The 13,941-nt window shown below is 42.1% G+C and overlaps 1 protein-coding gene across 8 annotated transcripts in view; it reads right to left on the bottom strand.

Annotated features, from left to right (window-relative positions):
- The window catches only part of RHBDL3 (rhomboid like 3), a 49,717-nt gene that overhangs the window by 5,120 nt on the left and 30,656 nt on the right, over window positions 1–13,941 (bottom strand). For all 8 annotated transcript variants that reach the window (XM_040649776.2, XM_040649779.2, XM_040649775.2 and 5 more), the window contains 4 exons: window positions 13,569–13,727; window positions 5,591–5,815; window positions 4,738–4,886; window positions 1,173–1,285 (listed from right to left, as the gene is read on the bottom strand). In XM_040649776.2, coding sequence (XP_040505710.1) covers window positions 1,173–1,285; window positions 4,738–4,886; window positions 5,591–5,815; window positions 13,569–13,727 — 646 coding nt within the window. The remainder of the gene's footprint in view (window positions 1–1,172; window positions 1,286–4,737; window positions 4,887–5,590; window positions 5,816–13,568; window positions 13,728–13,941) is intronic.

The following is a 13,941-nucleotide window of genomic DNA, read 5'->3' as shown; positions in this document are numbered from 1 at the left end:
GGCTTCCACCAGCTTATAGCTCCCTTCTTCACCACAGGGACCTGAAACTTCCCACCTCTTAAACAGTGCCATTAAGGGACATGTTAATCAGAAGTTAAGAGAGGAGTAATCAGAATCCTTGTGCTCAGTGCAGGACCCAAACACTTAACTGCATCTCTCAGCCTCTCAGACTCAATCGTAGCAGATTCAGTGCTTGTTTGCTTTGCTTACCTGGCACAGATATGCAATGTGTATGTACACAAATTAAGCCCCATGACTTTGAAGACTGATCTATGAAGAAAAGTTTGTGCCTGGAAAGTTGCAGACTGGGAACCACTTTAATGCTTATTAAAATGATAGGCTAGGGACACCAGAGCTGGTCTGCTCACTTCTTTCTCTACATTAATGAGCATGCTGTTTGTACCATGCCTTGTCCTGTGCCCTACTCCAATTATTCTTTTCACAGCCTCTTCCAGGAATGCAGTCTATCTCACAATGATTTTTTATCTGCTCATTATTGAAAAAATAAAATTATGGTGATATTTTTTCCCAGTTGCATAAATCTTGAACTAAGGCAGTCAATTCTTTGTTCCGAGTTCCAGTGTGAAGCCCCTTGTTGTTCTCACACTCTCCTCCTGTTTTAATTAGATGTTGATCTATTGTCAGCTAACTTTCATCACCTCCAAAGTCCTGGAATGCCAAACATAAATAAAAGAGGTACAGCACAAACTAAACATCAATCAAAACCTATAGCTTCAAGATCAAATTAATTTCCAGATTCCTGAGCACTGATCACAACATACAACCAAATACTTCTTTCTTAGGCTGTTGAAACCAAGCAGTACAGGACAAGTGGAAGAGCTGGCAGAGGACCTGGGGGCAGGGTGGGGTGGGACAAAGGTTCTTCATGCAGGAGGACAATAAAAGCCTGTGATGCCACACTTCTTTTAGCCTTCTACAGGTCGTAAGGAAAGTACAGTGTGGCCACAAGTCTCCTCAACAGAGCCTATGGATAGTTAGAAACACATCAAGCAGCATGTTCCCTATTTTAGCCTCCAAATGAATTTCAAACGCAGAAGATCAGATTGCTCTTCTCCCATACACAAATGTTACAAAACATTTCTTCTATACAAAAGTCATCCAGACCACTTTCAGATGCCTCTCTGTCTGGGGCATGCAGAGGTGTAACCTACCTGCCACGACTCCAGCTACATACACAAAGCTGATCCTCGCAGCTCCATGCACCATTTCCAGGGGAACCCCAACCAAGAGCTGAAGGACAACGTTGAGTCCAAGGTGTTCTATCCTGCAGCGAGGAAAAACAACAGTCGTACTCTTTTCTAACTCTGTCTCCCTTCTCCCTTGTGACAGAGATATCTCAGAAGGAGATCAGATAGCATCTGTTTCATGAAGGGAGATTGTAACACCAGGACTGACTGCTTATAAAGCAGGTAGATTTAAATGACACCGGGGCACACCCTCAGCACTCAATACCAGCTCCTTTTGCAGGAAACAGTACAAAGTAGCTAATGCACTGTGAATTTATGTCACGTTTTATACAAGAAATGGATTGCTCGCAGACAGACCCAGCGATACTTGGTTCAAGTTCTATGCATTTTCACTGTTTTGGTCTTTCTTCATGTTACCATAGCAATTTCCCATACACACCAGAAAAAAAATGCTGATGGTAAGATGCACTAATGATAGAACTGTCTCGTGAAGGGGAATTTGAAGTTTTAAGAATGTGAAGTTTCACGTTGGACCAGAAAAAGCTGCTAGAAATGACACTGCACAAAACTGACCTTTCCAGATATCTCAATGGGTTTGTTATCACTTAATTTTTCTCTAAAAGTAAATTTATCTCCCTGCACAGGACACTCAGCACCATAATTCACCATCATTGGGAACTATGGAATGTAACCCTGATCGTCTTGCTCAGTGCTTCTGAAGCCATTGGGCATGGGTGTATTCTGGCACTCATTCCAATCCTGGATGTTCACAGAACTTGGGAATTAAACTAGGAACAATGAGCAAAGGTCAAACAGAGATCACAGAAAGGAGTCAAAGCACCCAAATGCCCTTTTACATGGGGAGGAAAGAAGCTTCAGCTGACAGTCAGCGTCACAAGGCAGTGCCTGACATTTTCACACAAAGCACTGGGTCTTATTTTTCAAAGGCAGCTTTTGTACGGGCTCAGCAAAGTTTACCCTCAACTCTAAAGTGACTGCCCGGACTCACAGCTGTTCTTAAAAGACTTTCCAGGAGTGATCCCATTCACCCTTCCTCCCCGTGGTGCTAATAGCATTGAAGGCTCCATAGTCAATAAGCACCCATAAAATATAATTAGCCTTTGCTGGTGCTGAATGCGTCATTCTTGAAATGACAATTTCACTGATTTATTAAAGACTTTCTCCTTCCCTGGGACCAAACAAACGGGACTGAGAATCAATGCAAGTCATTAGTTATGGCAGTGTTACAAATGTGTGGGCCTCAGATAATCAACGTCAGCTTTCCATGAAAGCAAAGGGCAGAATTTACAACTTTGCCTGGCTTTTCAGCCTTCAACAAAGCTCCCTGCATCAGGACCATCACAAAGTCCATGCATTTTTGGGATCTTCCTAGAGAAACAGCCAGCCAAGCCTTAGCAACTGCTGCCTTTTTTGATACGTTCTGACTTTCACTTGCTTTAAAAAAAAAAAAAAAAAAGCACAGACCAAGTGCTCTAAATTAAGTGACAGCCCATATTACCATCTTAAAGTCTCAGCTGGAAACAGGACAACAATAAACCCCATGATATTGTCTTAACCTCTCCTTTGAAAAACACGAGAGTGATGGACTTCCATTACAAACATTATTACCTTTCTAAGATTTATCCACCCTCTTGATATGAAAGGAGATTTACATGTATGTGTTAGCAATAACCGAGCAGTTAGGCTAACTCCAGATACTGCAAATAAGTCACGGGGTTTATTATTCCAACAGGACTCATCATTGTTTTGAAGGCTATAATAGCTAAAGAATTCAGAATCCATCACAAAAGCTAAGAGACTTTTGCACAACAATTTCATCACTGCTTGTGGCAAAGCCAGCCACAGGTGTGAAGTAAAGCTGATATATTTTTCAGACAGTAAGAGTGGAGAATGCCAGAGCACTGCCAGGTTAGGGCAGTTTTGCACAGATAGGAAAGAATGCCACCAGGGACGCAGGGAGATATTTAAGTGCTGCAGAACAACAATTGTGCAGGTGCTTCTCTTAAATGAATTCCAGAGCCATCTGTGGTTATAAAAGTGAAACAGTAGAACAACAGCAACAGAAACAGAATGAAAATCAGATACAAATTAGTTTGCGTGAGTTAAAATTGTGTTCCTTCTTTTCTACAAACCTGGTTTTCCTCACCTTTCTAATTCTCATTTTACATAACCAGCCTCACATTTAAGCCCAACAGCCTGCCTTTGTAGACTGATGCCTCTGTACACAGATTTACTGGAGGAATTTAGAATGCAGAGTACAGTTGTCACGACATTGAGAAGTTTCCTCTATAATTTTTTTTCTACTCTTTCCTTGGGTTGAGTCTGCTCTGTTCCAACCATGATTTTTATCCAGAAATCTGGGGCACATCTTGTGCTCATGGGCAGTTACACATGGGTTGGAATTCCATGGCAGAGAAGGGACATCAGCTTCCTGGTGGAAAAAGGAAGAGATCTGCTTGATCCTTTTGGCCTTTTAAAGGAGAGCATTGATTGATGGGAATATAAGCTTTCTATTTAAGAACAAAGGATCTTTATTCAGTTTCAAATTATAAACCACTGTTAAAAAGCTTGTTGCTGTGATTCTTCAATGACAGAATTAAAGAAAATTGCAATTATCTGCTAGGAATGTGTAAGGATAATGATCTGAGAAAGCACATTGAGGGGGTAGAGCGTTTTGTACAGAGGTGAACTTTTCTGTGACACTCACTCATCACCATGGCATCACAAACATCACATAATTAAGTCTCTCTGAATCCTGAGAGGACCAGCACAGTCCACAAGCACAGAATTAGAATCCTCATGCCTTGCATTCTCTTCATTCTGCTACATATCTCCCATGGGATGAAGGACAATATATTTTACTGAGCACCTTCATTTTGCATTAGATGGACTGTCCATCTGTCCAGATGAGACTGTCAGCTCTTAAGGAACACTGCTGTTAGTACAGTTTGTACAAAATGGGAGTTCAGCTTTGTCTCAGATTTCTAGGCATTATCCCAGTCCCTACAGAAAAGACAGCATTACTAAGCGATGACATTCAATAGGCATGGGAAATTTCATCAACTTTTCGAACCTTAACTAGAAAGTCTAGCAAAAGTACAATACGTAGTTCTTAAATACCAGTCTAGCATCTTTTCAGACTCATTACATCACTTGCACAGCTTCTGTAGACAGACAACGGGCCTCAGCCTGGTCAGTTTTAGGAAGCACACACAGGAAAGAGCATGCTAAGAGGTTGGTGTGGTCCCAAAACTGCAGGGAGAGGAACAGCATCTATTAAGTTCCTTACATTGTTTCCTCCCTTTAGACAGCTGTGAAGGTTTGCCTCTCACTGCCCAACACTCCACAACAGCTTCAGATTTGAATAAATAATTTAGAGTTTGTTTTGTTTGTGTGTTTTTCATTTTTTTCTGATTTATTTCTGAGTTGATTCAGTCACTTTTCTCCTCCCACTCTCTGAGGAACCTGAACTGCCTCTGGAAAATCTCTGCAGTTTGTAAGTACTCACCCTGCATGCATGAATATGTAGGTTAGGTACCTCCAAGCCTGAGCACGGAGTTGAGGATGGTAAAGTAATGCATTTTTCAGGTATAAGGGATGGGTAACTTGCAGCACAAATCTGTCTAGCACCACTCCATTGTAAAGAAAAAAGGCAACCTAGAAGAGCAGGAAGATTCCTGGTTAGCAAATGCCTTCTCTCACTGAAAAGCACTTTGCAACTCAAAATCATGAAAGGAAGTCAACTGAAAATCATATTTTTCTACCACCTGACAGCCATACAGCCTGAAAGAGTTTCCTGTTCTGATGAACCTGCAACACATCATCCTAACCTCTGTACGTGGCTTTCCACTGCAGGTCAGTCATCAAGTTAGAGGAGTTCAGCACCCTAAAAGTGCTATAGGATGTTCTTCTCTATGTTTATTCCAGTGCATCACTTAACTACTGTACAAAGGTCTTATGTGAGCAAGAAATGAGCAGGTCAGAATTTGTAGTCCAGTTCTGTTCCCTCCATTTTCTCCCCATTCAAAGAGCAGAGGTAACCATACAAGAGTTTATTTCTGTTATTTGAACTACCCCTTCAACTGTCCAGATTTTCACTTTTCAAAAAATTAGCTTTACTTTCCCAAATTCTGTAGTTTCATATACAAGTTGATTCAGTGACTAATAAACAAATGAAGACAGACAGGAGCACAGCCTCTATTTACATACACACACAGGTAAGCCAAAAGAGCCATTTCAGCCTCATGCTTGTCCTTGTCTGGATCCAGACGACTCCCACGATAGCCTTTGTTCAGTCCACAGCAAAACCTCGGCAGTGTGGGGTGAGTTCCTCAAACCAGGGCATTAAGTAAGGTACTTACCTCTACGATGGTGATGGTAATCATGAACCAGGGCGGAGGGCAGCAGGTGTAGCTGTCATAGTACCACTTGCGGTCTATCTCTCGTGGCAGGGTCTCATATGCAACGTGTCGGATCAGCCTCTGCGACAGGCTCAGCCCTGTTTCCTCCAGCAGTGCCTTGCTGCACAGCCTCCTGTTGCCCTGAAGGATGGCTTGGCGGAAACTATTCGACCTTTTGTTGCTCATCTGTGTAAAAAGATAAACAGGAAACCATGAGGACAAAGGAAGGCCTGGCTCAACCTTCAGGGAGATTTGGCAGCACCAGACCCATGCAGTCAGAAGAACCACCATCAAGCTCGAGCTGTAGGAACCAAGCCTCAGTCTGATCACAAGGTGACCTACACAGGGTGCAAGAAAAAAACAGTTACAGGACTTACTATTTTGGGGCCAATAAACGAGGTCAAGGTAGAACACCGGCAAAGCAGAGCAGAGGCTGCTGATGTACCCAGCTGACCTCTCCAGCCCATTCACCAGCCTCCTTCCCTTGGCTTCCCCTGATGTACTGAACTTCCCTGTACCTTCCATCAACAGGGGCAGGAAATTTCTTGAATGTGGCAGTAGGTACATTCACAGCATCTAACTGTTATGTTCTGATCCTTGCTGGCAAGGTTTAGCTCTACTCAAGGAAAATTATCCCTTGTATAAAACCAAAAGAACTACAATGAGCAGTACCAACAGAACACACACTGAAGTGGTGAGCAGGCTGTCTTAGCTGCTCATAAACTTGCAAGAAGAAATTTTCTAATTCATTTTCTAATAATTTATACTCAGAACAGGCAGATTTTGAGAAGGTGCAGACTGCAGAGGATATGGCTAATTTGTACTGCATTATCACGAGAAGTGCACAGAATTAATGATCTTTTGAGTATATACTCTCCCAGTTTAGATGCATAATTAAAGCAATTGAATTTGCGAACGAGGCAGATGGAATTTTATGCTAGCCTGCTTGGGAGGAAAAAAAAAATAATCTGGTCTGAAAGTGCTTGCTCCAAAATTCACTTAATTGCTAATTAGCCCTGATGTCAAACAAACCTACTGCACCACAGCCACTGTCTGGACTGACTGAACATTTGGCAGAGAAGTCTTAACAAGATAAAACCTCTAACTATGCTTCCTGTTCTGTATTACTGCTAATGTTGCCCAAAGAACTCCAACACTAGTCAGAACAGTGAGAATTCATCTGGGTGATGTTCCTGAAGGCATTCCTCAACGTAACAACCATGCAGAAGGGAAAGGCCTTCCTGCTTTTGACAAGAGAAAGATACTGCAGGATCACTGTGGATGTCACATCTCAGACAAATGAAGTCTGGCTCGTCAGAGGAGGTGAGCAGCTGGACCTCACAGTGCTAAGTGACCTGTCCAAGGCCATACACTAGAGTCAGTGGAAGAATCCAGGTTGCAAGACTTGTCTGATTACTAGGCTGCACTGACTTCAAGTCCTTCTGTTCTGTGGAGCTCTGACTTTCTCCTCCAAGACAGGAAAATAAAACACAGGACTGTCTACATGATAAAATGGAAGCTTATGACAATGATTTCCTCCACGGAATGATGAAAGACAGTTGTAGCTTTGTTCTCTCAACTACCTATTCTCACACTCACTCATTTTTACAAAGTGTTCCATCTTGGTTGTTTCTGGTCACATCTGGATGATAAAACACTAAGAATTATTTTAACTAGTAATGACAAGAAAGCAGTAAATGTTGATATTACAAAGAAAGGGAAATCCTTGGGCAACATGCTGGCAGCTCTGTGGGGAACAAATGTGACTGCTGAAGAAAGACCTTGCATGCCTCAAACACAAACAAGGTTACTTCTACGCACCATAAGGTATTGTCAGTTGGTAGCCTGTCCAAATAACAGTATGGATGCATCACGTCAACTACAGTTATGGCTAATTTAGACATGAGGCAATAGGATCTGAGTGTTTAGAGATGGAAAAGACATTTGAAACCAACTTCTTAGGTGTGCTGGGAATTCAAAATCACCAGCTCCTAGCAAAGAGGCAATGACAAAACTGCCTGCAAATGAAATGGAGCAAGTCTTCAATTGTTGCAGTCTTGCAAAGCATATGAAAAAATTCAGCACCAAGTGTATTCTTCTCAGATTACAACTCACACCATGCTCCTCAGAGGAAACATGACTGGCAGTGAATAAGAAAGAGATTCCCTGTATCTACCAACAACAGCAGGTGCTGTGTCAGTAGGAGCCAGGTTTCAATTTACCTTGAAAATTAAAAGCCTTTGGTAATTACAACTAACTCTTCAGAGCCCTTAAGAGCACTAGCTAAACCTCCTGCCACCTCAGGCAGAAACACACACAAAAAATTGTCAGATCTCCTTCTGAGCAGAGGCTATGGGAAGAAGGCCAGGTTCCCTATAATGCTACGCCTTGGCGTGGTTTTACACCCAAATTAGGCAGGGACACAGGGTATCAGAAACATACCACACATGCTCAAAAGCACCCACAACCCTTAAGATATGAACGACTGGATGTACTCAGCACGTGTTAAAATTAGGCCTCCCAGTAACAGCACATCCTGCCGGCCTCCACCTGCAGTCATTGACCATCATGACAACAGGGAAAGGAGCCCCCAAGAGGGAGCACAACTGACTGCTGGGCCTCAAGTAAACACAACAGTCTTGACCCTACTCATGGAACTCCATAGGCCTTAGGATCATGCCTTTAATCTCAAGCAAGGTTATGAGAAACCAAGGCACAAGGAAAAGACAGAGGATTAAGTCACTACCACTACTCTCACCAACTCCTGATAAGAAGCCTATTTTATTCCACATACTGACTTAAAAATATCCAAATCTTCCCAAAGAGAAAGTCTCCCATATGGTCACAATTTGCCGACTTAATTTTCGAATTACATAATATTGGTATTTATGAGCCAAGTATTTAATCATCAGCTGTAAGAACAGTAGCCCATTGTTGGTCTGCATGTTATTACAAGCCCAGAAGCTCAGGGTAGCCCACCCCACTTCTCTTCGTACAATTGATGTGGGACTTCTTTAATGAGCATGATATTAAAGTTGCAGGCAGATGGGTAGAGAAAATAGTATATAGGGAATTAGGAGAGAGGAAACAGCACATTCCCTTTGTCTTTCATGCCTGCAAATAGTTATTATGCAAAGAGAAATTTCTCTTGCAAAACAGCCAGTTTGACGTGACCTGTAACCACGCACTGCCATCTCTGCCCTTGGTATTAACATACCAAAACAAAAGATGGTTTAGCTTTGTTCAAAGGGTGTCTTTGATGCAGCTGATAGGAAGGATAATTTTTTGCCCACTTAGACATGAATCTGTTTTCCATATTTAAACTGTTAAAATTAAGGATGAGTCCCTAGAGTCTAGTGTGGGACAGTAGAAACTTCATAGGAGTACAAAGTCTTGCTTCTGTTCAGGACATATCAATCTAGAATTAATCTCAGATAATCTACAACCTGCAATAGAATCTGGTTATTCTCACCAGCAGACCAATTTCTCTGGGTTTCTTGGCTATCTGTACCACTGTTGATGCTCCAGCACAAGAGTATGATAATTAACAGCCAAATCATACAGTATTTCCCCACCCCCAGTTACATGGTTTGTGTGGGGCACCATACCCTCTTTACAGGTTTTATTCAGCCCTATTCAGGAGGCTTAGAAAGCCATGGACTTCTGCCCACCAGGTATTGGCATCTTTGAGGCTGATCTACAGCTATTTTTAAACACATCCAGGACCACGACGAGGCAAGGCATTCAGCACTCCAGCTCTGATCCTCCAAGAGACAGAAAACTAAAATCTGAAGTGAGCACGTGCTTTTTAAAAGCCTCTGTCAGCTCTAGTTTTATAACCCACTTTATTTACAAATGCAGCTTTTCCAATCAATTCTGCTTTCAAGATTCACATTTATTTCCTTTCCTCACTACTCATTTCTCTAAAATGCTAATGTGGTTAAAGACTGCTTTGCCCAAAACACATAGCTCAGCGTTAAGTTCATCTGTCACAGATGTTCATATCCTCTGCACCAACCTGGTATCACTCTCCTTTCCCAAAAAGTATCAAATGGAAACTAGAGGAAACAACATCCTGATTTTCTCTGACCAAGTAGTGGTTTCCTCTGAGGATTCATGGAAAGTCAGAGGCAGGGGAAACCAAATAAATATTGTTGTTAGTGCAGGAGTATTCCCTGCTCAACGTTTTGCCCATCCCAGGCTTCCAGCTCCTCCATTAGAAAAGATAAACTATGTTCGTACTTCCAGGTTAAGCACAGGAGCACTTGCAGAAGACTAGCTAACTGTTTCAAACAGTGCTGTTTTCTGTCAAAATGCAGCAAACTTTGAAACCTCAAAACTCTGACACACATTCCATTTTTTTCACTGGTCCTGGGAAGGATTCTGCATCTGAAGTGAATCCAGATTTTATTTTCTGAAGCATTCTTATTTCAAAATGCCTTTGTAATATTTCCCATTCACTTATGTACTTTAGATACATACACAATTAAAATGACCATTTAAGTTGACATTGTGTTTCTCAAGTTTCAAATGTATGTAATTGGAAACAGCTGAGAAATCATGGCTAAGGATGGAAATTTCTGTGCTAAGTTTCACTTCAATTGGCACAGTGATTATTTGCCAAACGAGTTCACTTGGAAGAAAGTGCTCTCTTCTGCTGCTACATGCAGCCATTACGTAATGGACTCCAAACAATGCATAAGCAGAACAGACTCCAAAAGCAGCTTTTCCATGCCAGTTATTCAGTTTCAAGATACTCACCTGGCCATCTGATACCCTTTTTTCCCCTCAGGAGATGCATGTGGCCCTTGGAGTGCTACAAATGACACAACACTCACTTCCCTCCAAAATGGGAAGGAAAATAACACAAAAGTAGCATGAGGAACATTTGTAGGGAGGGTATCTGGCTCCTGGATGTACTCTGTGGAGTAAGAACTTTGCACCCCAATAGGGGCTTTGACACACTGAGAGGTAAGAGATGGACAGGGACACAGTCAGATGACCATTAATTTGCAGAACCATCTGTCTATTAAGAAAACATCCTTCTTACTCAGCATAGCATAATATTAGATCAAATAGAGAAGTAAGAGATTTTCAAACCTTTTTAAAATTAAATATTTATTATATCTCTGAACTAAGGCCAGGATAAGAACTCAAGAACCCTATAGTTTCAGTCAGGACAGTGTGAATCAAGGGCAGAGAACGCACTTAAATGGGTGCCCCACTGGACACTGATGGAAAATCTGAGGTCAGTGATGGGAGTCATCTTGATGTTTGTCACGGTATCTGCACTGCTTCAATTGTGCAGCTAATGGGAAGCACAAAGAAGCTGAGAAGGAGATACAAAACCTGGAGCTTTTCCTGAAACAGGCCTTTCCAGGTTAGCAACGGTGTTTAGTGTTTATAGTTACGTTCTCATCAGACAAGGCCACTAGAACTGAAGACCAGGATTATTCTGCAATAGACATTTAAGCTTAAAAACTCACTAGAAAGTGAACAAGAACTTAGCAGGAAGAGGAGATATTCATTTAGGCAGACTTCTGTCTTACTGAAGATTCCCCTGAGAATCAGAGATTTAGGGTTTATTGCTCATTTTCCCAGTGACTCAGGTAATAATTATATGCAGTTTCTGCAAAGCGTTGTTCAGCTAAGCCTTCAATGCAAGTTGTCAGCTGGTTCAGTAAAGGACAAGGAAAGACACTGGAAGTGGAATTTATAGCTGTTCTATGACTGTACTATGAAGTAATTCTAAGCAACATTAGAAAAAAAAGCAAAAGTTCTAAAGGACCTCTCTCACCTCCCCATTATCCGGGGGAAAGAATACAATACATAACTTCTTAAAAGCTCACCTCCACAAAGATAAGAAAGCCCTCCTGATGCTATCACATACACGCTTACAAAACCAGAAGATAAAATTCAATGTTAAAAGTTTTTCTTTTCTCAGCAACAACTCCTTTTCCCCCTCTTTCCTCTCATTTCAGCTCAAGCCAAGTTGGAGGAATTACACCCAAATAAAACTGCTACCATTACAAGCACTGGAACTGCAAGGAGCTAGAGTTACTTTCCTTTCAAAGCAGAAAGGATAGCCACAAAAATCTAAAGGCACACGCAGAGTCCTCACAAGGGACAGACCAAGCTCTGCTTTTATCACCAAAGTGCCTGAAATGAGCAAATGGCTTCAACCATACAATACTGACAAATGTCTTCAGCTACAAGCAGCCACATTTGAAGACTTAAAGGCAATGGAAAAGGAGACAGCAGCTAGAGCAAGAGGGTAAAGAGAGCTGACAGAACAGCAGGAGGGATTCAGCACCTTGCAGAACTGATCCTTCTGACATGGCTGACTATTGCCTATTAAATCCTGTGCCCAGCTGGGGATATTGCCCCACCTTCACTCTGTTAAGATAAAACAGCATGTTGAGAGTTTGAAGAAAAGTTCTTTTACAGACACAAATTATGTAAACTTTTCATTTGGCAACTGCTGACAGCAAGGGTATGCTCCTAGTTCTCTGCAAAAGGAAAACTCTTAAGTCAGACAAGCTGCCTTAAAGTCCTCTTTTAGCAGCACACCTGGCCAGCAGAAGGTCTACAGAGCAACAGCAAAACACACACACACAAAAACAACAAAACATCACATTCTCAGACAGAAGTAGCTGCAAAGCTCTAAGACATTTATTTTAATGGTGACCAGGCTACATGCTATGTCCTTCACAAACCAAAGGGAAAAGCACTGTGGAGTCCAAAGAGAAAACCACTCTACCATTCTGGAACACAGCTACTAGTTCTGAGTTTCCTAGGTCAGTTTAAAATCTCATTAAACTCTATTGGTTATTTACAGACAAAAAAGAAAACTCAACCTCTACTTCCTATTACAATCAGTAGGTTGAAGCAGCTTCAAATGAACTGTTTGATGATATCATCAATGACATTTTAGAGATTCAATCCGTAGCAAAAAAAAAGATGGCTGATCATGATGAAGCATAAAGCATGTACTTAACACCACTACACATCATTGCCTGTACCAAGACTGACAGCTATAAAGTGTATCAGGACTGCTCCACCAATTTCACAGTACTATTTCTGTCTGCTTCAACTGCGGAGTTGTTTCCCATCAGGAAGTTCACAAGGAAGGTTTTGCAGCAGGAAACTGGGGAAAGAAGAAGCCCTAAAAGTTTTAGATGTTGGAAATCGATAGCAACTGGAGGAAGAGAGAAAAGAGATGCCAGTTGTAAATAATGTTCTGGCATTTGCTTTACCTATTGATTAGCAAGGGCAAAAAATGCAGATGAGGAGGATAGAGGAGCTGATGATAGAAAATCAATGGCTTTTTACAGGAGACATTCAATAGAGTGAAGGAAATGCGCTATTCTGCAGAACTCACTTCAGGTGGATGCGGACTGTTACTGTCTCCCATTTCCCAAAGAAGGAGAGTGCTGCTGCCCATCTCTTTTACCTCCCACTTACCTCTCATTAGCTTGCACAGCTCTGAGCTTTGTGGAGTAAGGAGAGAGAAAAAGCCCAGCTCTACTCATGAGCCTGCTGTCAACACGCTGGTTGGCCTTGGGCCATCATTTCAGTAAAATAACTCAGAAGATACCTCTTCCCACCACCTAAGTGCTGTGCTGCTAATGCTTACGTGGTAATTTGAATATACCAAACTGTAGAACAAGTAGCTGTTACTATAAATACACAACTGACCACACTTCATTAATCTGGAGCTGAGGGAAACCTCAAACTCACTGTGATCTATTTGATAATTTCTTCATCTATTTTACTGCATACACAAACACATGCAGGGGGCTAAGACACTTTAGAGAGATCCAGTAGATCTATTTTACGTCATTATATCACCATAATTTCATCTCCATACTGACCACTGCTTGATTGAGCTTGTAACCTGGATCCATGACAGCTGCGCCCTGCCAGCCAGAGCACTCACCAGGTTGACAAAGTCCTGGTAGCAGATCCTCCCCTCCGAGTTGCTGTCTGCCAGGGCCAAGAGGACCTCCAGCTTGTGGGGGTCCAGCTCTGAGCCGTGTCTCTGGAGAAGCGAACGAAACTTCTCTGTGCTGATGTAGCCGGTGTTGTCAGGATCAAACTGGAACAGGAAGGGAAAGCACCAGGATTAACCATTCCATGTTACATAAAACTCTGACCTCCTGTGTATTCATTATGCGCTGCAAACCTACAGGGATCTTGAGGGCTGCTGGACACTTCAGTGACCTTCGGCTTCTTTTTCCTGCCCAGGAAACTACAGAGCACCCTGCTGCAGAGATGAGCCGATCCACGTGTCATCATCCTACTTCCACACA

This window comes from Gallus gallus, chromosome 18, assembly GCF_016699485.2.
Source record: "Gallus gallus isolate bGalGal1 chromosome 18, bGalGal1.mat.broiler.GRCg7b, whole genome shotgun sequence".
Lineage (NCBI taxonomy): Eukaryota > Metazoa > Chordata > Aves > Galliformes > Phasianidae > Gallus > Gallus gallus.
This window is presented reverse-complemented; position numbering and strand designations above follow the sequence as displayed.